This window comes from Agelaius tricolor, unplaced genomic scaffold (genome assembly GCF_023055355.1).
Source record: "Agelaius tricolor isolate 1412-34295 unplaced genomic scaffold, bAgeTri1.0.p SCAF_2, whole genome shotgun sequence".
Lineage (NCBI taxonomy): Eukaryota > Metazoa > Chordata > Aves > Passeriformes > Icteridae > Agelaius > Agelaius tricolor.
In genome coordinates this window covers 95,313,208-95,336,446 of record NW_027269262.1, presented here as the reverse complement: position 1 = coordinate 95,336,446, position 23,239 = coordinate 95,313,208, and the positions used below count along the sequence as shown (strand labels likewise).

General features: G+C 51.7%; 1 protein-coding gene across 3 annotated transcripts in view; it reads right to left on the bottom strand.

Moving 5' to 3' along the window:
- ARHGAP39 (Rho GTPase activating protein 39) overlaps positions 1-23,239 on the bottom strand; it is a 121,202-nt gene that overhangs the window by 49,294 nt on the left and 48,669 nt on the right. For all 3 annotated transcript variants that reach the window (XM_071421954.1, XM_071421953.1, XM_071421955.1), the window contains exon 2: positions 1,622-2,053. In XM_071421954.1, the coding sequence (XP_071278055.1) occupies positions 1,622-2,053 (432 nt within the window). The remainder of the gene's footprint in view (positions 1-1,621; positions 2,054-23,239) is intronic.

Sequence of the window (23,239 nt, the reverse complement as noted above, 5' to 3'; positions counted from 1 at the left end):
TTCCTTTAGGGAACCTTCCCGCCAGGAACACCTAAAACACCCCTAAGGTGGGGGAACACCTTTTTCCTGATGTTTTTCCCTCTTCCTCCTCGTTTTTTGGAGGATCCAACTCAGTGAGACCCACCAGGGGTCAAGCATGAGCAACCAACCACAAACCATCTTTACCCAAGACCTGCAGGATTTTGCTCTTGGACACCACCAGCACTGGAAATTCCCGATTTTCTCCCGCCCGGGCTCTAAACCCGAATTTCCAACCCTAAAAATGAATTTCAAGAGGATGACAAATTATTCCTTTAGGGAAACTTCCCGCCAGGAACACCTAAAATACCCCTAAGGTGAGGAAACACCTTTTTCCTGATGTTTTTCCCTCTTCCTCCTCGTTTTTTGGAGGATCCAAGTCAGTGAGACCCACCAGGGATGAGGAACCAACCCCAAACCCAGGTCTTTACCCAAGACCTGCGGGATTTTGCTCTTGGACACCACCAGCACTGGAAATTCCTGATTTTCCCCCGCCCGGGCTCTAAACCCGAACTTCCAACCCTAAAAACGAATTCCAAGAGGATGACAAATTATTCCTTTAGGGAACCTTCCTGCCGGGAACACCTATCCTGATGTTTTTCCCTCTTCCTCCTCGTTTTTTTTTGAGGATCCAACTCAGTGAGACCCACCAGGGGTCAAGCATGAGCAACCAACCCCAAACCATCTTTACCCAAGACCTGCGGGATTTTGCTCCTGGAGACCACCAGCACTGGAAATTCCCGATCTTCTCCCACCTGGGCTCTAAACCCAAATTTCCAATCCTAAAAACGATTTCCAAGAGCATGAGAAATTATTCCTTTAGGGAAACTTCCCGCCAGGAACACCTAAAACACCCCTAAGGTGGGGAAACACCTTTTCCTGATGTTTTTCCCTCTTCCACATCGTTTTTTGGAGGATCCAACTCAGTGGAGACCCACCAGGGGTCAAGCATGAGCAACCAACCACAAACCCAGGTCTTTACCCAAGACCTGCGGGATTTTGCTCTTGGACACCACCAGCACTGGAAATTCCCGATTTTCTCCCGCCCGGGCTCTAAACCCGAATTTCCAACCCTAAAAATGAATTTCAAGAGGATGAGAAATTATTCCTGCAGGGAACCCTCCTGCCGGGAACACCTAAAATACCCCTAAGGTGAGGAAACACCTTTTCCTGATGCTTTTGCCTCTTCCTCCTCGTTTTTTGGAGGATCCAACTCAGTGGAGACCCACCAGGGATGAGGAACCAACCCCAAACCATCTTTGCCCAAGACCTGTGGGATTTTGCTCTTGGACACCACCAGCACTGGAAATTCCTGATTTTCCCCCTCCCGGGCTCTAAACCCAAATTTCCAATCCTAAAAATGAATTTCAAGAGGACGACAAATTATTCCTTTAGGGAAACTTCCCACCAGGAACACCTATCCTGATGTTTTTCCCTCTTCCTCCTCGTTTTTTTGGAGGATCCAACTCAGTGGAGACCCACCAGTGGTCAAGCATGAGCAACCAACCCCAAACCATCTTTGCCCAAGACCTGCGGGATTTTGCTCTTGGACACCACCAGCACTGGAAATTCCCGACCTTCTCCCGCCCCATCCCACCTTTACCTTTCCGTTTCCTCCTTCACCACGGAATACTGGCTGGGCTGGCGGCTCGGGCGCTGCTCCTGCACCTTCTCGCTGCCCTCCAGCTCCTGCTCCAAGGACGAGCTGGTGCTTCCCTCCCTGCTGACATTGCTGCTCCTGCCGGGGCTGTTTTCCGTGGAGGCCCGCGGCGACTCCGTGTTCTGCTTCAGCGTCTGCAGCTTGGCCAGCGGGATGATGTCGCAGTTCTGGGGACGGTGCCACACCGTCCTCTGCGTGGTGGCATTGTAGTAGTAGAAGCGCGAGGTGTTGGGGTCGAAGAGCTCCCACCACTGGTTCTCATTGGTGCGCTTGATCCGCACGCCGGCGGGCGGGTCCCACACACACTCCCCCGTGATCAGGTTGGCGTACATGCGCTCCCGGGTCCGAGGCTCGATGATTTCCACCCATTCCAGCCTGGGGAAAGGACAGGGAGAGAAGGGAAACGTCAGCCCAGAGACCTTGGAAGGTCACCCAAGGTCTGATGGTTCCGTGGTTTGACGCCAGCAAGGGATGGAGATGAGCGACTGCTCAACTCTTCCTTCCACCCCCATCCAATATTCCATGTCCAAGACTTGATAAATCCCACCCATTCCAGCCTGGGGAAAGGACAGGGAGAGAAGGGAAACGTCAACCGAGTGACCTTGGAAGGTCACCCAAGGTCTGATGGTTCCGTGGTTTGACGCGAGCGCGGGATGGAGAAGAGCGACTGCTCAACTCTTCCTTCCACCCCCATTGAGTCTCCCGTGTCCAAGACTTGATCCCACCCATTTCAGCCGGGAAAAGGACAGGGAGAGGGGAAGCATCAACCAAGTTCCTGCCCAACCCCAACCACCCAATGATTCCATGATTGGACGCGAGCGCGGGATGGAGAAGAGCGACTGCTCAACTCTTCCTTGCACCATCGAGTCTCCCGTGTCCAAGACTTCATAAATCCCACCCATTCCAGCCTGGGAAAGGACAGGGAGAGAAGGGAAATGTCAACCGAGTGACCTTGGAAGGTCACCCAAGGTCTGATGGTTCCGTGGTTTGACGCCAGCAAGGGATGGAGAAGAGCGACTGCTCAACTCTTCCTTGCACCCCCATCCAATATTCCATGTCCAAGACTTGACAAATCCCACCCATTCCAGCCTGGAAAAGGACAGGGAGAGAAGGGAAACATCAACCCAGAGACCTTGGAAGGTCACCCAAGCCACCCCATGATTTTGTGATTTGACGCGAGCGCGGGATGGAGAAGAGCGACTGCTCAACTCTTCCTTCCGCCCCCACTGAATCTCCCATGTCCAAGACTTGATTCCCACCCATTCCACTCTGGAATAAAACAAGGAGAGAGGGGAAGCATCAACCAAGCCCATCATCCTGCCCAACCCCAACCACCCGATGATTCCATGATTGGACGCAAGTGCGGGATGGAGATGAGCGACTGCTCAGCTCTTCCTTCCATCCCCATTGAATCTCCCATGTCCAAGACTCAATGATTCCCACCCATTCCAGCCGGGAAAAGGACAGGGAGAGAAGGGAAACGTCAACCAAGTGACCTTGGAAGGTCACCCAAGGTCTGATGGTTCCGTGGTTTGACGCCAGCAAGGGATGGAGATGAGCGACTGCTCAGCTCTTCCTTCCACCCCCATCCAATATTCCATGTCCAAGACTTGATCCCACCCATTCCAGCCTGGAAAAGGACAGGGAGAGGGGAAGCATCAACCAAGGTCCCACCCAACCCCAACCACCCAATGATTCCATGATTGGACGCGAGCGCGGGATGGAGAAGAGCGACTGCTCAACTCTTCCTTGCACCATCGAGTCTCCCGTGTCCAAGACTTGATAAATCCCACCCATTCCAGCCTGGAAAAGGAAAAGGAGAGAACGGAAATGTCAACCAAGAGACCTTGGAAGGTCACCCAAGCTACCCCATGATTTTGTGATTTGACGCGAGCGCGGGATGGAGATGAGCGACTGCTCAACTCTTCCTTCCACCCCCACTGAATCTCCTGTGTCCAAGACTCAATGATTCCCACCCATTCCACTCTGGAAAAAAACAAGGAGAGAGGGGAAGCATCAACCAAGCCCATCATCCTGCCCAACCCCAACCACCCCATGATTCCATGATTGGACGCGAGCGCGGGATGGAGAAGAGCGACTGCTCAGCTCTTCCTTCCGCCCCCATTGAGTCTCCTGTGTCCAAGACACAATGACTTCCACCCTTTCCTGGAAAAAGCCTGGAAAAGAACAGGGAGAGGGAAAATTCAGCCAAGGTCCCTCCCAACCCCAACCACCTGATGATTCCACGATTGGACGCAAGCACGGGATGAAGAACAACCTCTCAACTCTTCCTTCCGCCCCCATCGAGTCTCCCGTGCCCAGGACTCGATGATTCTCACCTGTTCCAGCCCGGAAAAAAAACAAGGAGAGAAGGGAAACCCAACCAAGATCCCTTCCAACCCAACCAAGATCCCTTCCAACCCAACCAAGATCCCTTCCAACCCAACCGCCCGTTGCTTCCAGGATCAGCGCTCACAGCGACCGCGGGATGAAAAGCAACCTCACAACTCCCTGTTCCACCCCGACCGAGTCCCGCAGAATTATTTACACAAACCAGAGAATTTTCCAAAGGGTTTCCAACCAATCCCTGGCTTTCAGCTCCCGGGGAAACCCAACCCAACCAGTCTGCAAAACGCGCGCCGGGGCTGGAGCACCACAATGTCCACCCCTGAAGGCCCAGAGTCGGGGATCGAAGCGCATTCCGTGAGGGAATGGGAAGGGCTGGAGGGACTGGAATCGCCAACCTGGAGATGAACTTCTCCTGCGTGACCCACGCCACCAAACCCGGCAGCATTTCCCACAAAAACTCCAAAAAATTTCTGGATTCGACCTCCCCCAGTCCGGCTGGAGCAGCGCAGCTCCCCCGGCCACTCCGAAGATCCCGAAGCTCCTTCCCTCTCTGTCCCGATTTCGACACCGGGAAAAGGCGTCGGCTCCGTGGGCTCCGGCACCATCCCAAAACCACCGGCCCCAGCGCAGCCGGGCTGGGTGACAGCGACCACGGGTGGCACCAACACCGAAACCTGGATGGTGGCGGGGATGGAGATGGCGAGGGCTGAACAGGCCCGGCCGTGTCCCTGGGATCCGTGGGATGGGATGGAATTTGGGATGGGATGGGATGGGATTTGGGATGGGATGGGATGAGATTTGGGATGGGATGGGATGATCCCATGGGCCAGGGGCAGCTTCCCCTATCCCAGGGTGCTCCAAGTCCCATCCAACCTGGCCTTGGACAATTCCAGGGATTCAGGAACAGCCACAGCTTCTCTGGGAATTCCATTCCAGCACCTCACCACCCCCCCAGCCAGGAATTCCTTCCCAAAATCCCATCCATCCCTGCCTCTGGCAGTGGGAAGCCATTCCCTGTGTCCTGTCCCTCCATCCCTGTCCCTCTCCAGCTCTCCTGGAGCACCTTCAGGCACTGAGGGAGCTCTGAAGTTTCCTTGGATCCTTCCCTTCTCCAAGTGGGACATTCCCAGCTCTCCCAGCCTCTCTCCAGCCCTTGGAGCATCTCCGTGGCCTCCTCTGGAATTGCTCCATCAGCTCCAGGTCCTCCTGGTGTTGGATCCTGGAGCTGGGTGCAGAATTCCAGGTGGGATCTCCCCTGAGCAGGGCAGAGGGGCAGAATTCCCTCCTTTCCTGCTGCCCACGCTGTGGGATGAGCCCAGAACATCGGGAATTTCCAGGACCGGAGCACATGGATGGGTCCTGTGGAGCTTCTCACCCACCAACATCCCCAAATTCCATCTCCCCACGGCTGCTGTCCATCTTTTCCCCCCCCATCCATGTTTTCCTGGAATTGTCCTGACTCCCCCCTCACTCATAAACACAAAAAAAGGGATTTTTGGGATGATCCGGCAGCAAACGGGAGCTCGGAAAATTCCGAAGAGGATTAAGAGAGGTCGTAATCCCAAGAAACAGAGAATTCCACGGATCTTTCAGATTGCCCCAAACACTGCACTTGTCACCTCTGGATAATCCAGGGGGTACCTGAGGCGTTCCGGGTTCTGCATTTTTATCCAAATTCCTCTCTTGTGTGGGTTTTTATTTAAAAAAAAAAAAAAAAAAAGGAATTTAATGAAGTTATTTGGGATTTTATCCTCGTCTGCTTTTCCCAAGGCTTTTCAGGAATGTCTAGAAATAGACGGGGAGGAATAAAAAGCAAAGTGAGGCTTATCAAGGAAGGTGCCACTTAAACCTGACACATCCAGGGAGTCAGACAATGATGGAATCGCATGGATCGCATCCCGACGCCTTTTCCTGGGAATCAGCCCCTGGAGGCTCTCAATTTGCAAGGAAAAAACGTCCCTGGAGAGGGGTGGGGGTCGCAGGTGCCAGCCCAGCCCCAAGCCCTCAGCTGGTCCAGCTCATTTTCCAACGGGATTTAAAAACCTCTGGATGGACAAAAAAAGGAGTGGGATTTTCAGGGTGTGGGATCCCAGCTTGGATCAAATTCCCCCTCCCTAAAGGAGGGAAACGTGTCCAGCTCCTCTCAGAAACGAGAGGAAAATCCGCAATGAAGCTTTTCCCTGCGGAGCAGGGGCTGAAAGCAGTGGGAGGGGAGCGGGTCCTAAATCGGGGCTCATCTCATTCCGCAAAACTCGGATCCGGCGCGGAGCTGGAAGCCACTTCCAGCTTTGGGATTGGCCAAAGAACCGGCCAAGGCGGCCAATCACACCCGGTCTGTTCCCACCCTGGAATCCTTGGGATTCCCAGGATTCTGAGGGGCTGGGGCACGGCCAGGGAAGGGAATGGGACGATCCTGAGGGTCCTTTCCGACCCAAACCATTCCATGTTTTCACGGGGAGCGATTTGAATTCCCAGTTCTCATCAAGCCGACCTTGGAAGCGGCTCCGCAGAACCTGGGGGGGCTCTGCTCCCCAAATTTCCCACTCCCGGGCGATCCCTTTGGAATCACAAACCAAAATATCCAAGGTTTCCCAACGTGTCCAAGAACCCAAATCCCCCCATCAGGGCAAAATTCCCAGGAGAGGACAATTCCCATCTTATTTCCCATCTTATTTCCCGATTTCCCATCTTGTTTCTCATCTTCTTTCCCTGCTTAAAATTAATTAAAACCTCCTGCAAAACTTCATCAAAAATTAAATTAATAATGGAATTATTAAATGGGTGGGGGGGTGAAAGGAGCTTTCACAGCTCATCTGTTCCAACCCCTGCCTGATAGTTCATTTATTATTGATTAATTAATTAATGTTCGTTATTGCACCCTTTATTTTATTCATTATCCCCCTTATTTTATTTATCATCCACCTCATTGTTATTCCTTCAGTTATTACGCCCATTATTTTATTTATTACTGATTCTTCAGGTATATTCGACCTAAAAATATGGGGAAAACCCCGCAATTCCTTGATGGAATTCCAATTCCTTGGAAAATTTCCAAGGAATTCCAATTCCTTGGAAAATCCGGAACAAATGGGAAAAAAAAAAAAAATCATGGAATGGGGGCAGGGAGAGAGGGGTGGATCCTCAGCCACTCCATGGAGAAAGGGAAAACGGCTCCATGGTGGTTTTGCCATGGAATTGCTGTGGTCCATCCCTCGCCCTGGGTTTTTGGGAAATTCAATGTCCTCTCCCCAAAATTCCAAGAGAACCCTGTGGCAGCACGGCTCCGGGTCCACCACGGCTCGGGAATGGTGATTGTCAAGGAAAACCATGGAATTTTTCCCTGTGGGAAGGGACCTTTGAGAGTCGTTTTTTCCACGAGCTGGGACACCTCCCACTATTCCAGGATTCCCCAGCCTGGCCTTGGACAATTCCAGGGGTGGAGCAGCCACAGATTTTCTGGGAATTCCATTCCAGGGCCTCACCACCGTCCCAGCCAGGAATTCCTTCCCAATATCCCACCCAAATTTCCACTTTTCCACTGGGAAGCCATTCCCTGTGTCCTGTCCCTCCATCCCTTCTCCCAAGTCCCTCTCCTGGAGCCCCTTCAGGCACTGGAAAGGGGCTCCGAGGTCTCCCTGGATCCTTCCCATCTCCAGGCTGGACATTCCCAGCTCTCCCAGCCTGGCTCCAGCCCTTGGAGCATCTCCATGGCCTCCTCTGGATCTTCTCCAACATCTCCACACCCTCCTGATGTTGGATCCTGGAGCTGGAAGAAGATTCCAGGTGGAGGCCTCGCCTGAGCAGGGCGGAGGGGCAGAATTCCCTCCTTCCCTGCTGCCCACCGGGAATTCCTGGGATGTGGCCACACGCAGCCAGGCCAGATCCCGTTTTTTACCAATCCCCGAGGAGAGGGAGGAATGTCCAGCAAAACCAGAGCTCAGGATCCAGGGGGGAAGCTCCAGATTCACGCAAACACCGGGAGCTGTGCGGCTTGGAAGATTCTAGAAAAGAATCCTGCGTTCCCTGCTGGAAAAAGCCATTCCAGGACAGCCTGGGGGGAACCAAGGCCTCCGCTCCGTCCCGAATCCGCGGCAATTCCAGCGGCGGGAAAGCGCTGGCCCCAAATCCGCCCCAGGGGAAAAACCAACTCCGCCATCAAAGCCGATCCTTCCCAATTAAATGAAAAGAGGGAATTCCCCAGCTCCGGGAGGCAGGAGCCGTCGGATCCGGGTGTTTTGATGGAGAAGGGATGTGACTGCCCGGGCAAGGTCGGGACAAGGTTGGAGGGCGGCCGCGGTGAAGGGGAGGTGTCAGCAGGAATGTCGCGGGATGGGCCGGAGGAATCGCGGAATGGTTTGGAAAGGGCCTGAAGATCGTGGAATTCCACGGGCAGGGATGCGTTCCTGTGTCCCAGTTTGCTCCAAGCCCTGTCCAACCTGGCCTTGGGCAATTCCAGGGATGAGGCAGCCATGGAATTCCGTGAGAATTCCATTCCAGCGCCTCACCGCCCTCCCAGGGAAGAATTCCTTCCAAAATTCCAAATGAAACCTCTCCATTTTTAATTCCAAATCCTTCCCTCTCCTCCCTGTTCCTCTGACAACTTGAAGCCTCAACTCTGGGTAAAGCTGATCCCTCCTGAGCCCAATTTCCCTCTTTTTGGATGATTCAGGGATTTAAAACAACTCCTCCAACTTCTTCCCCCCAGGTCTTCGCTTGGAGCTGCTCCTTTCTGACCAAAATCCCAGGAATCATTATGGAAATCCGATCCTGTTTCTCTCTGATTCCACGGGCAGGGACGCCTTCTGCTATCCCAGGATGCTCCAAGCCCTGTCCAACCTGGCCTTGGACACTTCCAGGTATGGAGCAGCCACGGAATTCCCTGAGAATTCCATTCCAGCGCCTCACCGCCCTCCCAGAGAAGAATTCCTTCCAAAATTCCAATCTAAACCTCTCCATTTTTAATTCCAAACCCTCTCCTCTCCATCCTGTTCCTCTGACAACTTGAAGCCTCAACTCTGGATAAAGCTGATCCCGCTTGAACCTAATTTCCCTCTTTTTTAAGGATTTAAAACAACTCCTCCACCTTTTTTCCCCTGGGTCTTCGCTTGGAGCTTTCTGGCCAAAATCCCAGGAATCGTTGTGGAAATCCGATCCCGTTTCTCTCTGATCCCAAAAAACGCTCATTCAGCTGTTTATCTCCCCCCGGGCTGCAGCGATCAATAAATTCCGAATCATTTCAGGGGTGGAACAGCCGGGAAATTTAAGCTCGTCCTAAGCGGGGTCGGCTCACGGAGTTAACCCCGGGGTGGCAGGGGGGACACCGCGGTGACACCGAGGGAGGGGTCGGGTCCCAAAGGTCCCAAAGGCCCCAAAGGTCCCAAAGGTCCCAAAGGTCCCAAAGGTCCCTCGTGGCTCTGAGGCCGAATGAGCCTCAGTGGCACCAACCCCAGCTCCTTGAACCCAGCTTAAATCCAGCTTGGAGTGGGGCTGGAGCAACCCGGTCCGGCGGAAAGCCGGGCTTGACGACCTCCAAAAGCCATTCCTGACCCAACCCCTTTGGTGTTCCCATGATCCCACAAGACTCTCGTTACCATGAAAATTCCAAAAATCCCGTTATCCCACAAATTGTGGCTGATTTCTCCAAAACGCGAGGAGGGTTTTTTTTTTTTTTTCTGGGAAAAGCCTCTCCAAAGGCTGATCCAACAGAAAAATCCTCCTCTGGATGCTGATGATGACAAAGAGCTTTCATGGCTGCCTTGCTCAGCAGATTCCCGGGAACGGGCGTCGGATCGATCCCTGAGCAATGGAATAAATCCATAAAGGACTGGGTGGAAATCTGGGAGCTGATCCAGCTCCCGGCAGAGTCGGGATGAGGAAAACAAAAAAATCCGGGGCTGAGAATGCAGGGATGGGAGGAATTCCAAGGATGGAGATGTCAAGGTGCTTGAAAAAGGAGGGGGAATCATTAATTAAGGGAAAATCATCTTTAATTAGAGCTGTCCCACCCCCTGGGGGAAGCCACGGCTTCTTTGGGAATTCCATTCCAGGGTCTCACGGGGAAGAATTCCTTCCCGATGGGAGAAGCCTGGGAATGACGATTCCCGATTTAGCACCGCTGCAACCGTCGCATTCCATGGAGCCATGGAATGGTTTGGGTGGGAAGGGACCTCAAAGCTCGCCTGGATGTGAGTGGTGACACCTTCCCGCCATCCCAGGTTGCTCCAACCTGGATTTGGACACTTCCAGGGGTGCGGCAGCCACAGCTTTTCTGGGAATTCCAACCACAACCAAATTCCTTCCCAGTCTCTCAGTTTTCAGTTTCAAATTCCCAGCCTTGGCATGAGCGGGGTCCTTTCCCTTTCCGCCACCATTCCCAGGACTCTGAGGATCCTCCTCCCCGCTCCGTGGCGGGGTTTGAAGGCACCTCAGGACCTTTTGTTCCGCCCTGCGCCGTTCCCAACCATTCCCTTTGCCGCTGGCCGCCACGATTGGAAAACTATCAGGTATTCAATTGTCCCAAGGGAATTTGTCACCAAAAAGGGAGTGGCGGGACCCTGAGGATCATTTATTTATCCACAGATCCAAATCCGGGACATTCCTGCTCATCCAGCTGCTCTGGGAGAGGCGGAATGTGGGGACAGCGCATCCCGACGGATCCGACGGTGCCGGAACTCGGCCTCCCCCTTTGATTTTTCCGGAGATACAGCTCCGGGATTTGCAACTTGGGAATGATTTGCACCCCAAATGACACCCCTGGAGTAATTCCCGGGCCCGGATAAACCGGGATAACGCGTCCTGGGATGCGCCATAGCTTGGAATGCGCCCTGGGAAAGCTCCTGGCTGGCCAAGCTCTTCCTTCAGCACTTTCGGGAGCCGAACCGCGGAGGAGGAATTTTTTTGCATAGGGATGAAGCTCCCGGATTGGAACTGCAGCTCCTGCCGGCTCCTTCCTGAAGGAGCAAAATACCTGGATAATTTTAAATGTTGGTATCCCGATGGATCTGGGAATTGCAGGGGCCTGGCTAGAGCGGCTGAGGGTGGCCACAAATGGAATTCATGGGAATTACGGCTCCCCCGAGTGAGGAAAGCTGTGGAAAACGAGTGTTCCAATCCCGCTGGAGATTCAGGAGGTGGAATCCAAGAGGGAATCTGATGTTCCCCAGGGTTGGATCAAGCGCCATCCAAAGGCTCCACAAAAAGCAGAACCCAAGATCCCACCCACGCCGCAAATGCCCTGATTCCACCGGGAATCAAAGCCCCCGAGATCTGGGATGAGACTGAGCCCCAGGAACCATGGAATGGTTTCCGGTGGGAAGGGACCCTCAGGACCATCCTGCTCAGCCCCGTTCCATGGGGCAGGGACACCTTTCCCACCATCCCAGGCTGCTCCAATCCTTTTCCAGCTTGCCCTTGGACACTTCCAGGGATTGGACATCCACAACTTCTCCGGGAAGTTCCACAAATCACGCCCTCAGAGGAAAAGAATTCCCAAAGAAGCCTTAAAAAACAATCATAAAACTGTTTCAGAAGTGCAAAAACCCCAATTTCCCTGCTATTCCTGAAAAGCACCGTGGAGAAGAGGAGCAGGGAATGATTCCACACTTTTTTTTTCCCCCCCACCTTTTAATTGGTTGCTCCAAAGTTTCAAAGACAACTCCGGGAAATGGCTTTCCCTAGATCCTAATTAGGCCGTGGAATTCGGCAACGCAGCCAAATCCCATAAACGGGTGCAAAGGAGAATCAGGTGAGTTCAAGGAGGACGAGAGCTTTCCAAGGGGGGATATTCCAAGGTCAGGAAATCCCCAGGAGCAGGGAAGGTTCACCCTTCCCCCTTTTTCAGAGGAAATTTTTTTCCCCCCCCTGCCTTTTCCTGGGGAATTTTTTACCGCGGAGAACGGAGCGCAGCCGCCAGGAACATTCCCACCCCTCCCGTCTTCCAACATCCCGCTCTGCATCCCTGTCTTTGGGCTTTGTCCCATCCCTTCCGGCCTTGAGGACACAGGGATAAGACTCCCAAAAAAAAAAAAAAAAACAAAAAAGAGGCTTCAAAGAGCAGCTTCAGAAAAGGGAAAGGACGGAATCTTTTTTTTCCCCCCGTCTTTATCAGAGCGCGCGCGGCCGCTTTCCGACGCTCCCGATCCGAACTTCACAGCTCCGGCATCTCCTTTAAACTCCAGGGAGATAAAAAAAAAAAAAAAAAAAAGAGGAATTTAGGAAGCTGCCAGAGAGCTGATAAGGAAAAGAGGCCCGGATTGAATGGAAGGATCCGCGTGAAAGCAGCGAAATCGCCGGGATGACCTCGAGCCTCTCCAAAGGGGCTCCGGAATTTTATCCGGAGGCTTTTGTGATCCGATATCTCTCCCGACGCCAATTAATCACTTTTTAGCCTCTCGCCTCATTAAACCTCGGAGAGGTCAAGGGCTTGGGGATATCGGCCCTGGAAGAGTTTGGATTTGAAGGGAAGAGGGCGAGTGAGGACAGGAGGACGGGAATTCTTTTTGCCGAGGGGTGGGAGACGAAACGGGACTGGAATTGAGCTGGAAGGGCCGTTTCTGATCCCAAAATGGTGGGAGAGGAGCTGGGGGACACCATGGGATGGGATTGGGATTGGGATTGGGATTGGGATTGGGATGGGAGGGAAAGAGGAGCTGGAGATCCCAGGGAAGGGGCTGGCGAGGGCCCATCCAATATCTTATCCAAGGTTCTGGGACAGCATTCCCGAAAAAAAACCACCTCAAAGTGTTTTAATTGATAAGAATCTTAATGAACTGAAGGTGCCCTGGAAGATCCCAGGGGAACTTTGTGATCCATTATCCATGTTTGTTTTAAATAAACCTTTAGGTCCTCATTGGTTTCCATCCACACCAAATCCAAACCAATGGATCCAAATCCCACCTTCCCTTGGCTTGTCCCCTTGGAAAAGCCACATTCCCGGGGTTTGTGGGGCAATTTTGGGCAATTTTTCTCATCCCAAAATGGTGGGAGAGGAGCTGGGGGACACCATGGGATGGGATTGGGATTGGGATTGGGATTGGGATTGGGATTGGGATTGGGATGGGAGGGAAAGCAGAGCTGGAGATCCCAGGGAAGGGGCTGGCGAGGGCCCATCCAATATCTTATCCAAGGTTCTGGGACAACATTCCCAAAAAAAACCACCTCAAAGTGTTTTAATTGATAAGAAGCTTAATGAACTGAAGGTGCCCCGGAAGATCCCAGGGGAACTTTGTGATCCATTATCCATGTTTTTTTTAATAAACCTTTAGGTCCTCATTGGTTTCCATCCACACCAAATCCAAACCAATGGATCCAAATCCCACCTTCCCTTGGCTTGTCCCCTTGGAAAAGCCACGTTCCCGGGGTTTGTGAGGCAATTTTGGGATGGGAAGAGCCGAGCCGGGTTTCCAACCTCCGAGGTGGAGGCTGGGTGAAGCTGGAGCAGACGATTCCCACCTTGAGGAGGGATCACTTTGGATGGTGGCATTCCATGGAATCCCACTCCTCAAATCGGCTAAAAATTCGCTCCCAAATCCCAAGTTTTCGTTCCCGAGCTCCCCGGAAATCGGAGTGAAGCTTATCCGAGTGGGACCTGCCAACGCCGACTCCCAACGGGTGCTAAAAATCCGTAATGAATTAACCTCACTTTGCTTTTCCAGACGGAATCTCCCGAGGAAAAGACGATCAATGGGAACAAGCTCTTTGGAAACAGGGAATATTGAGAGGAATGCTCTGAACTCCGAGCCAAAAACCTGGGAACAAGCAACAACCTGCACCCAATCCAAGGAAAACCTGGAATGATCAGAGCTGAGGGAAGGAAGTTTCTCCCTGTGCCAAAAATTCCTGCAGGTAAAGGAATTTTGCCAACCTCAGGCGTCTCCATTTCATATTTTGTGTGAAGAAAAACATCAGGGACTGGAAATCCAATTGCCACCAAAACTCCTGGCCAGAAAATTCCATAAAAATACCGGAAAGGATGTTATTTTTCCTTATTTTTCCGAAAATCCCTGTTGGTTTTTTGCTGCTGCCTCGTGAGAAGGATTCAGGAATCGCCCTGGCTCACCTAAACTGTTTTTTTGTTTTGTTTTTTTTAATTCCCAATTTTTACCCTCTTGGATCATCAGGACAGAGGGCAGGGAAAGACGGAATATTGGGAAGGAATTCCTGGCTGGGAGGGTGGTGAGGCCCTGGCATGGGAATTCCCAGAGAAACCGTTCCTGTCCCATCCCTGGAATTGTCCCAGGTCAGGCTGGAGCAACCCGGGATAGTGGAATTTGTCTGGGGGACTGGATTTTGGGATTTTCCCCTTCCCAAACCATTCCATGATTGATATCCCTGATTTTTTTTCCCCTAAGGATGGGGATTTTTTTTTTTTTTTAAGGGAAAAAAGGCTGAGTTTGGTTTTTTTTGGGGCAGCGGCGGCAGCTGGGGGGAGGCAGAGGGGGAGAGGAGCAGGGAAAAATTCCAGTGGCAGCTGCTGAATCCTGACCCTCCTCACCACATGTCCGAAACACCCTTTCCTTGAACTCCCGCTCTTTTTAACTCCTCAGGGAAAACTTCATTTCCATGAAAAAAAATTTCCATCTGTGCCAATCCCGAGGGAAAAAGATTCAATTTAAAGCTTTTAACTTAAAAAGGCGGAGACTTAAAAAGTGCGGGTGAAGATTGGAAAAGCGGGATTCCCCAAAGTCACAGAGGTCGGAAAACAGCAGGAAAAGGACAAAAGTTCCAACAAAACAGTAAAAATTCACTTTTTTTTTTTTTTTTGGGGGGGAATTCAAGAGGTATCAGAGCATGGGAGGTCGATATTTATATGGATTTAACGTGGGGGAAAATATGAAATATAAATACACATCCTCAAATTAAATTCCAGAACGGAATAACTTTAAATCCCAGTTCCAAGTCTGCCCCTGGGAGGAAAAAGGGAATATTCATAACAGCAAAAATTCGGAATAATCCCCAACGACCCTAAAGGAAAAGCAGCACCGAGGAAAAAAACTTGGAAGAAGTTTTGTTTTCCCTGCTAAGCCCAGCCCCGAGCGGAAGAAAAACGAGGCCGGGAGCACATCCCGTGCTTTCTGAACTCCAAAATATTCATGGAATGAGGTCGGAAAAAGAGCAGGGAACGACAAACAGCAAATCTGAGCCGGAGAGAAAAATATTCCTCCTATTCCTCCTCCTCCTCCTCCTCCTCCTTTGCCAGAGCCGCGGCAAACATCGGGCACGGCTCCTCCTCCAGGGGGGGGGTCGAATTCCTTGGAAATCCCGAGCTGGGGCTTTGGAATGGCTTTGGAATGGCTTTGGAATGGCTTTGGAATGGCTTTTCCCTGTGCTCGGGAAGCGGCAGCTGGCGGGGAGGGAGCAGGTGATTCCGAGGCCACCTGTCGCCATTTGATCGGGACGAGGGAGGAATCCGGGAGGAGGAGGAGGAGGAGGATTTGGGATGAAAACAAGGGACCCTTGTATCCCCCAGGGCGTCAACTCCGTTTGACTCCCTGTGGAATTCGATCCCTAAAAAAAATAATAAAAAATAAAAAATAAAAAATAAAAAATAAAATAAAATAAAAAATAAAAATAAAAATCCACCCCTGGGATGATGGGAGCAGTTGGAAGGTGAAAAACGAGCCGGCCTCCCCCAGGTCGCCTCCTGAATATCCGATGATCTCCAGCTCCTTCTCCGAGAGGGAGAAAAACATGGAAGCAGCTCTGCCCCCCTCTTCCCGCCAGGATTATTTTTAGGACTGGGGAGATAAAGGCTGGAAAACATTCCAAGCTCCAAGACGGGCGCTCCAGACAGCAAATCCCACTTGGGAAAAGAACTTCCCCCCCATCCTCCCTCCACGAAAATCCCTCGTGGGAGGAAAACGACGGGACCGGGAGCTTGCGCTCTGCTTCCCTGCTCCCAAATCCAGTGAAAAAAACGAGTTGGGATTGTTCCTCGGGATGTCAGAGGGGATGAGGAGCAGAGGGAGAACGGAGGGAAGGGTTCGTTATCCACAGGGAAACGGGGCCATCTGTTGCGTGGATAGAAACCGCTCCGACGGCGCCACTCGTGCCCGGGAATCTGCCGTGCCAGCTGCCGGGAGGAGGGGAAGGGAGGCGGGAAAAACAGGGATACTGCCCGGTTTTTCCCCTTTTCCCAAACCTCCTCCCCATCCTGGAGAAATATTGATGGGCAGATTCCGGCTGGGGGTGCGGGAAGTGGGGAAAAAGGGGGGGGAATTCTGGCCCTTGGTGAGATCCCACCTGGAATTCCGCATCCAGCTCTGGGGGTGCGAGGGATGTGGAGATGTTGGAGCAAACCCAGAGAAGGTCATGGAGATGCTCCAAGGGATGGAGAGAGGCTGGGAATGTCCAGGGAAGGATCCAGGGAAACCTCAGAGCCCCTTCCAGAGCCTGAAGGGGCTCCAGGAGAGCTGGAGAGGGAATTTGGGAAAAGGGATGGAGGGACAGGACACAGGGAATGGTTTTAAACTGGCAGAGGGAATTTGGGATATTGGGAAGGAATTCTTCCCTGGGAGGGTGGTGAGGGGCTGGGATGGAATTCCCAGAGAAGCCCCATCCCTGGAATTGTCCAAGGCCAGGAACTGGAGCGCCCTGGAATAGTGGAGGCATTCCATCCTGCCCATGGAATTCCATGATCTTAAAGGGCCCCTTCCCACCCAAAGCATTCCAGGATTTTGTGCTGCTCTTAAACCACGCTTGGAGCACCTGGAGTTTGGATCCAGAGCCACTGATGGATCCATCCTCACATTCCAGCGGATCCCAGTGGATCCAGTTCCCTCTGGATGCTGCAGGAAAAAATCCCTCTAAAAACCAGCAGGGTTCCCACGGGGAATAATGACTCCAAAGTTTCCAAGGGAATTCAAGCACACCAAATCCAGGACCAATCCAAACCCAGCTCATAAACTCCGAGGAAAATTCCAAACAGGCCTAAATATCCTCGAAACGTCAAAAAAAACCCCCAAAAACCCAAACCAAACAAAACAAAAACCCAGAATGCCAGAAATACACGTGGGGTTTTTTTTTTTCCCCATGGATTAAAACACGGATATTTCACTTCGGGAACCAAATCAGGGAATTCAGCAACCAAGATTCCACCTAAAGATTTTTCCTCTGGCACCGAAGATCACGCCAGGAACCCGAACGCTCCCGCGTTCCGCCGCTCCTTGGGAGGAACTTTGCCGGAGGAATTCCCAAAGGGCAGAAGCTCATCCCAAGCCCACGCCGGGAGAGTGACTGGGCAGGTGTGGGAGCATCTGCCGCTTCCAGAGGCTCCTCTGGCAGGAGGAGCGGATTCCAGAGGCTCACACCCCTTGGATGCTCCTCAAAAACTCGGCCTGGATGGGCAGCGAGGATGAGGGAGGCTCATTTTCCACTAAAAATCCTGGATATTTGGGATACAGGAGCTTTACTGGAGAAAGGGAAAACTCGGCGTCCCAACCGGAGGGGGGGAAAGGGGGAAAGGAATTTAGGAATTTTTTGGGAATCTTTCCCAAAAAAAAAAACCAAAATCAGGAGAGCCAGAACACCCCCTCCTCCCTTTTCCAAGGTTTCATCCCTCATTCCAGGTGGGAGACGGGAAACTGCAGCTCCCCAACGCCGCTTTTCCCTGTTTTTACAACCGCTTCCCTGAATATTTTAGGACGGGTTTGGAGGTGACCTGGGCCACGTTCCCTCCCTCCCTCCCCCTAAGCACAGGAAACTTGGAATTCTCCCACTCAGCGCCCAAATTCCACAATCTCCAAGGACGGGCGTCTCCCCACCATCCCTGCTGGCCAAAAACCATGGGAAAACGACCCATGGGGAGACCCCTCCACGCCGCAGCCCTGGAATCCCTTCCATGGAAAATCCCGGTTTTCCCCACCGTCCCTTTAGGTGGGGAGGACACTTGGATCCGTCCCCAGCCTCCTCTCCGGGCTGGATTTGCTCGTTAAGCGCCGGCGTTAATTTGGAGCCCTCTGGAATCCCTGGTGGATCCATCTGGATTCCCCACTCCCAATTATCCGGCGGTTTGGGACGGCGTTCCGGGAATGATCGGGAAGCACCAGAGCTCTGGATCTGCACCAGAGCCATCCCCAGACCCCGGTGCTGGGCGCTCCCCACGGAATCTGGGAGAGATCCCGACGATCCGGCCCTTCCATAATCTGTTTTTCGGGATCTCTGCTATTCAAAGTTATCCGTGTGAGGTTCTGTTATCCAGAAAAAAAAAAAACAGGAAAAAAAAATCCAGGCAAAAAAAACCAGGAAAAAAAATCCATCGGGAAGGCTCCCAGATTGTTCAGCCCATGGAAGCCGGACCCATCACTTTCCTGCTCCCCTGCCGTGGTTCCATTCCCATTTTTCCGAGGGATTTCGGGGCAGGAATCCCATTTGCAGGATTTTAGAGCTGTTCCTCCGCCGGCTCCAGCCTGGAAAAATTTGGCTTCACCCCCAGATCTCTCCTCCCTTCTCTGGTGGCGCCGGATTGGGAAAACTGGGGAGACTCGGGAACAACGGCCAGGGAATGTGGGAGGTGGAACAAATCCATCACAGGGAGCCACGGAATGATTTGGCGGGAAGGGACTTTAGGGATCATGGAATTCCACCCCTTTCCCATGGGCCAGGGACACCTTCCCCTATCCCAGGTTGCTCCAAGCCCCATCCAACCTGGCCTTGGAAACTTCCAGGGATCCAGGAACAGTCACTGATTCTCTGGGAATTCCATCCCAGCTCCTCACCACCCTCCCAGACAGGAATTCCTTCCCAAAAATCCCATCCGTCCCTGCCCTCTGGCAGTGGGAAGCCATTCCCTGTGTCCTGTCCCTCCATCCCTTTTCCCAAATCCCTCTCCAGCTCTCCTGGAGCCCCTCCAGGCACTGGAAAGGGGCTCCAAGGTCTCCCTGGATCCTTCCATCTCCAGGCTGGACATTCCCAGCTCTCCCAGCCTGGCTCCAGCCCTTGGAGCATCTCCGTGGCCTCCTCTGGAATTGCTCCAGCAGCTCCAGGTCCTCCTGATGCTGGATACCGGAGCTGGATGCAGAATTCCAGCTGGGATCTCACCCGAGCGGGGCAGAGGGGCAGAATTCCCCCCTTTTTCCTGCTGCCCCACCATGGGATGAGCCCGGGACATTGGGAATTCCTGGGATGCGAGCACACAACACCCAAAATTCCTTCTCCTTGGAACTCCCCTCCATCCCTTCATCCCGCAGCCTGGATCCAGGAAGGAAAGGAGCAGCTCCTCCTGGGGAAGGCTTTCCCACATTCCCCTCCATCCTTGTTCCAGAGAGAGTTTGGGATGCTGAAATCCCTTTTTTTTTGTTTTGTTTTTTGTTTTGGTCCAAGTAGAATTCTCCATCCTTGCAGGGAGAACAACAAAACATTCCGGAGTTAAAGGAGAGGCCCCCTTAAACCCCCTCCCTAAAAATCCGGCACTTCCCAAAATCCGATGGGGTTGGCTGCAGCCACCTCGGGGTTTTCCGGGAGCTGTTGATCCCATTTATGGAGATTTTTGCGTCCATGGGACCGACGGCGCCCATCAGACAATTAAAGTTTGGAAAATTCCGGCGATCCCGACGCTCCGGAGGACTCGGATCGGGGAAAAAGTGCAGAAACCCGCCACTAAATCCCATTTTTCCAGGGTTTGGAAGCCACAACCGGGTTTATCAACAGCTCCGTGCTGATTCCAAAATTATATCCGTGGCTCAGAGCTTTTGTTCGTGTTCCTGTTCCTCCTCCTCCTCCTCCTCCTCCGCCAAAATTCCACGCGGGAATAAAAGAGCCGCGTTCGTTAATTTGGGATTAAACACAAAACACAACGGGGGGGGGGGAGGAAAAAAAATCACAGAGGCCTCCAACCTCCTGGATTTTCCATTCTTCCCGAGCTATTCCGGGCTCTGCCTGCTGCTGGGCACCCTCGGAGGAAAACATTCCCGGAGCAAAATCCGACGGTTCCGCCGGTGCCGCCCCCAAAATTGCCGCAGCGGCTCCTCCTTCCCTCTGGCAGCTCCTGGGGTAATTCCTTGCTCAAGAAAAGATGTTTTTGGGTTTTTGTTTTTTTTTTTTCCAGGCAATATCCGTGGTTTTTTCCATAGCGGGATCGGCGTCGGCTCGTGTGGAATTGCGTTGGCGATAAACGGGAAAAAAAAAATCCCGAAGCGCTCTCGAGTCTCGATTCCGGGTTATGGATGGGAGGAAAAGGCTTCTGGAATTTCAAAATTGAGGTTTGGACCCTAAAGATGAGGGCTGGATCTCAAACTTGAGGGTTTGATCCTAAAACTGGAGGTTTTCATCCCAAACCTGAAGTTTGAAATTGGAGGTTTTCATCCTAATCCTGAGGTTTTGATCCCAAATCTGAGGTTTTCATCCTAAACCTGAGGTTTGGATCCTAAAATCTGAGGTTTTCATCCTAATCCTGAGGTTTTGATCCCAAATCTGAGGTTTTCATCCTAAACCTGAGGTTTGGATCCTAAACTGAAAGTTTTGATCCTAAACCAGAGATTTGGGTGCTAAACCAGAGATTTGGGTACTAAAACTGAATGTTCTGATCCCAAACTTGAGGTTTTGATCCTAAAATCACAGGTTTTTGTCCCAAACCTGATGTTTGTCCTAATCCTGAGATTAGGATCAGATTTTGATCCCAAATCTGAGGTTTTCATCCTAAACCTGTGGTTTTGTTCCCAAAACTGAAAGTTTTGATCCTAAACCAGAGATTTGGATACTAAACCTGAAGGCTTTGATCCCAAACTTGAGGTTTTGATCTTAAACCTGAGTTTTTAATGCCAAACCTGAGGTTTTGATCCTAAAATCAGATGTTTTGATCCCAAATCTTAAGTTTTGATCCCAAACCTGAGGTTTTCCTACTGAAATCTTAGGCTTTGCTCCTGAAATTTAGGGTTTTGATCCTAAATCTGAGGTTTTGATCCTAAACTGTGGTTTGGAACCTAAACCTGAGGGTTTGATCCTAAATCTTAAGTTTGCTCCTGAAATTTGAGGTTTTCATCCTAAGTCTGAGGTTTTGGTCCTGAACATGAGGTTTTGATCCTAAAATCAGAGGTTTTGATCCCAAATCTTAAGTTTTGATCCCAAACCTGAGATTTTGATCCTAAACTTGAGGTTTGGATCCTAAACTTGAGGTTTGGATCCTAATCCTGAGGTTTTGCCCCTGAAATTTGAGGTTTTGATCCTAAAACCAGAGGTTTTGATCCCAAATCTTAAGTTTGGATCCCGAACCTGAGATTTGGATCCGAAACTTGAGGTTTGGATCCTAATCCTGAGGTTTTGCTCCTGAAATTTGAGGTTTCAATCCTAAACCTGAGGTTTGGATGCTAAACCTCAGGTTTTGATCCTAAAATCAGAGGTTTTGATCCCAAATCTGAGATTTGGATCCTAAACTTGAGGTTTTGATCCCAAACCTGAGATTTGGATCCTAAACTTGAGGTTTTGATCCCAAATCTGAGATTTGGATCCTAAACTTGAGGTTTGGATCCTAATCCTGAGGTTTTGCCCCTGAAATTTGAGGTTTGGATCCTAAACCTGAGGTTTTGCTCCTAAAATCAGAGGTTTTGATCCCAAATCTCGAGTTTGGATCCCAAACCAGGGGTTTTGATCCCAATCCTGAGGTTTTGAGCCGCCAAAAAGGCCCCAGACCGACGTCACCATCGTCCTCGGTGTTCCCGGGTTTGTTCCGGCGAGGCTCCTGACAGGAAGGGCCCCGTGGCAGGGACTCGTTATCAGCCCTTAATTGATTAACGGCTTTTAATTACCGAAATCCACTTAATGACTCATTTTCCCCTCAAACTGAACCGGCTCGACGGCTCCGATAGCGCCGATTCCCGCTGGGATTCCCGGTTTTTCCCATCTGGAGAACGTTCCGGTGTTTTTATCCGGATCTTGGAGGACATGGAGGGCAGGGTTGGAGCTCCCCTTTCCCTCATCCATTCCGGCTTTTCCCGAGTCATTCCCAAGCTCCTCCTGCACCTCCCTTCCCAATTTTCCTCAGGTTGCATCCCAAGGGATTCACATCCGAGACTGATCCAACGTCAATCCAACTTTCCCTTTGCTGTTGGAACCACCGGAAAACAAGCTGGAAAACCAAGCTGGAATCTTCACAGCTCCATGAAATTCCTGTATTTTATCAGGAGAATCCCAAATCCTAACAGCAAGGGCTGTGCCATGTGGGTTTCCCACCTGGAATTCCCGCCTGGAATTCCCACCTGGAATTCCCACCTGGAATCCCCACCTGGAAGCTGGAGCCAAAATTACTTTTAAAGTCCACAAAGAGATCCTGCATTATCCCAAATCGATTTTTTTGTGGATACAAGGCGAGGAATAAAGGACGTTAAGCAAGGAAAAATCCTGGACAGATAAGGAAATAGGGAAAAAAGAGGAAATGTGGAATGAAGAATTCACAGGGCAGAGAAGGAAACCGGGCTGGCAGCTCCATTCCCTAAGGATTTTCCCAACGAAAAACCTGAACTTTGACATTCCGAGTAGTCCCAGATTTCCCCCCCAGCTGAAAATGATTCCCTCTGGGACCCGTCCCTGCAGGGTTTTTCCAGGCTCTGGCAAAGAATTCCTAGGGAGGAATCCCTTCCTTGTTCCCTCAAATTTCATGGACACTTCACTGATTTTTTTTTGTTTTTTTTTCCCAGCCAGAATCATCATTTCTGGGGATATTTCTGGAATCTGCAGCCAGGAGGTGAAGCTCATTGGAATCATGGAATGGTTTGGGTTGGGAGAGACTTTGGAAAATGATCCAATCCCGCCCTTTTCCATAGGCAGGGACACTTCCCACTATCCCAGGTTGCTCCAAGCCCCGTCCAACCCGGCCTTGGACACTTCCAGGGATGGGGCAGCCACGGAATTCCCAGGGAAATTCCATCCCAGCCCCTCACCACCATCCCAGGGAATGATTCCTTCCCAGTATCCCAAATTCCCTCTGCCAGCTTGAACCATTCCCTGTGTCCTGTCCCTCCATCCCTTTTCCAAAATCCCTTTCCAGCTCTCCTCAAGGGGATCCCCTCTCCCAGGGGACAATTCCCAAAGCCTTTGGATCATGGGAACTCTCATCCCTGGTGAACTTCCCGCTCTCCCAGCGCTGTTCATTCCCCAATTTCCCACAGCTTTCATTAGGCAACCACAATGCAAATCGCTTCCCTTTTTCCCTCCGCTTCCCGTGGCTCAGCATTCCAGGAAAAACCTGGGAACGTGCCGGAGAGCGGAGCGCTTCCGTGTCAA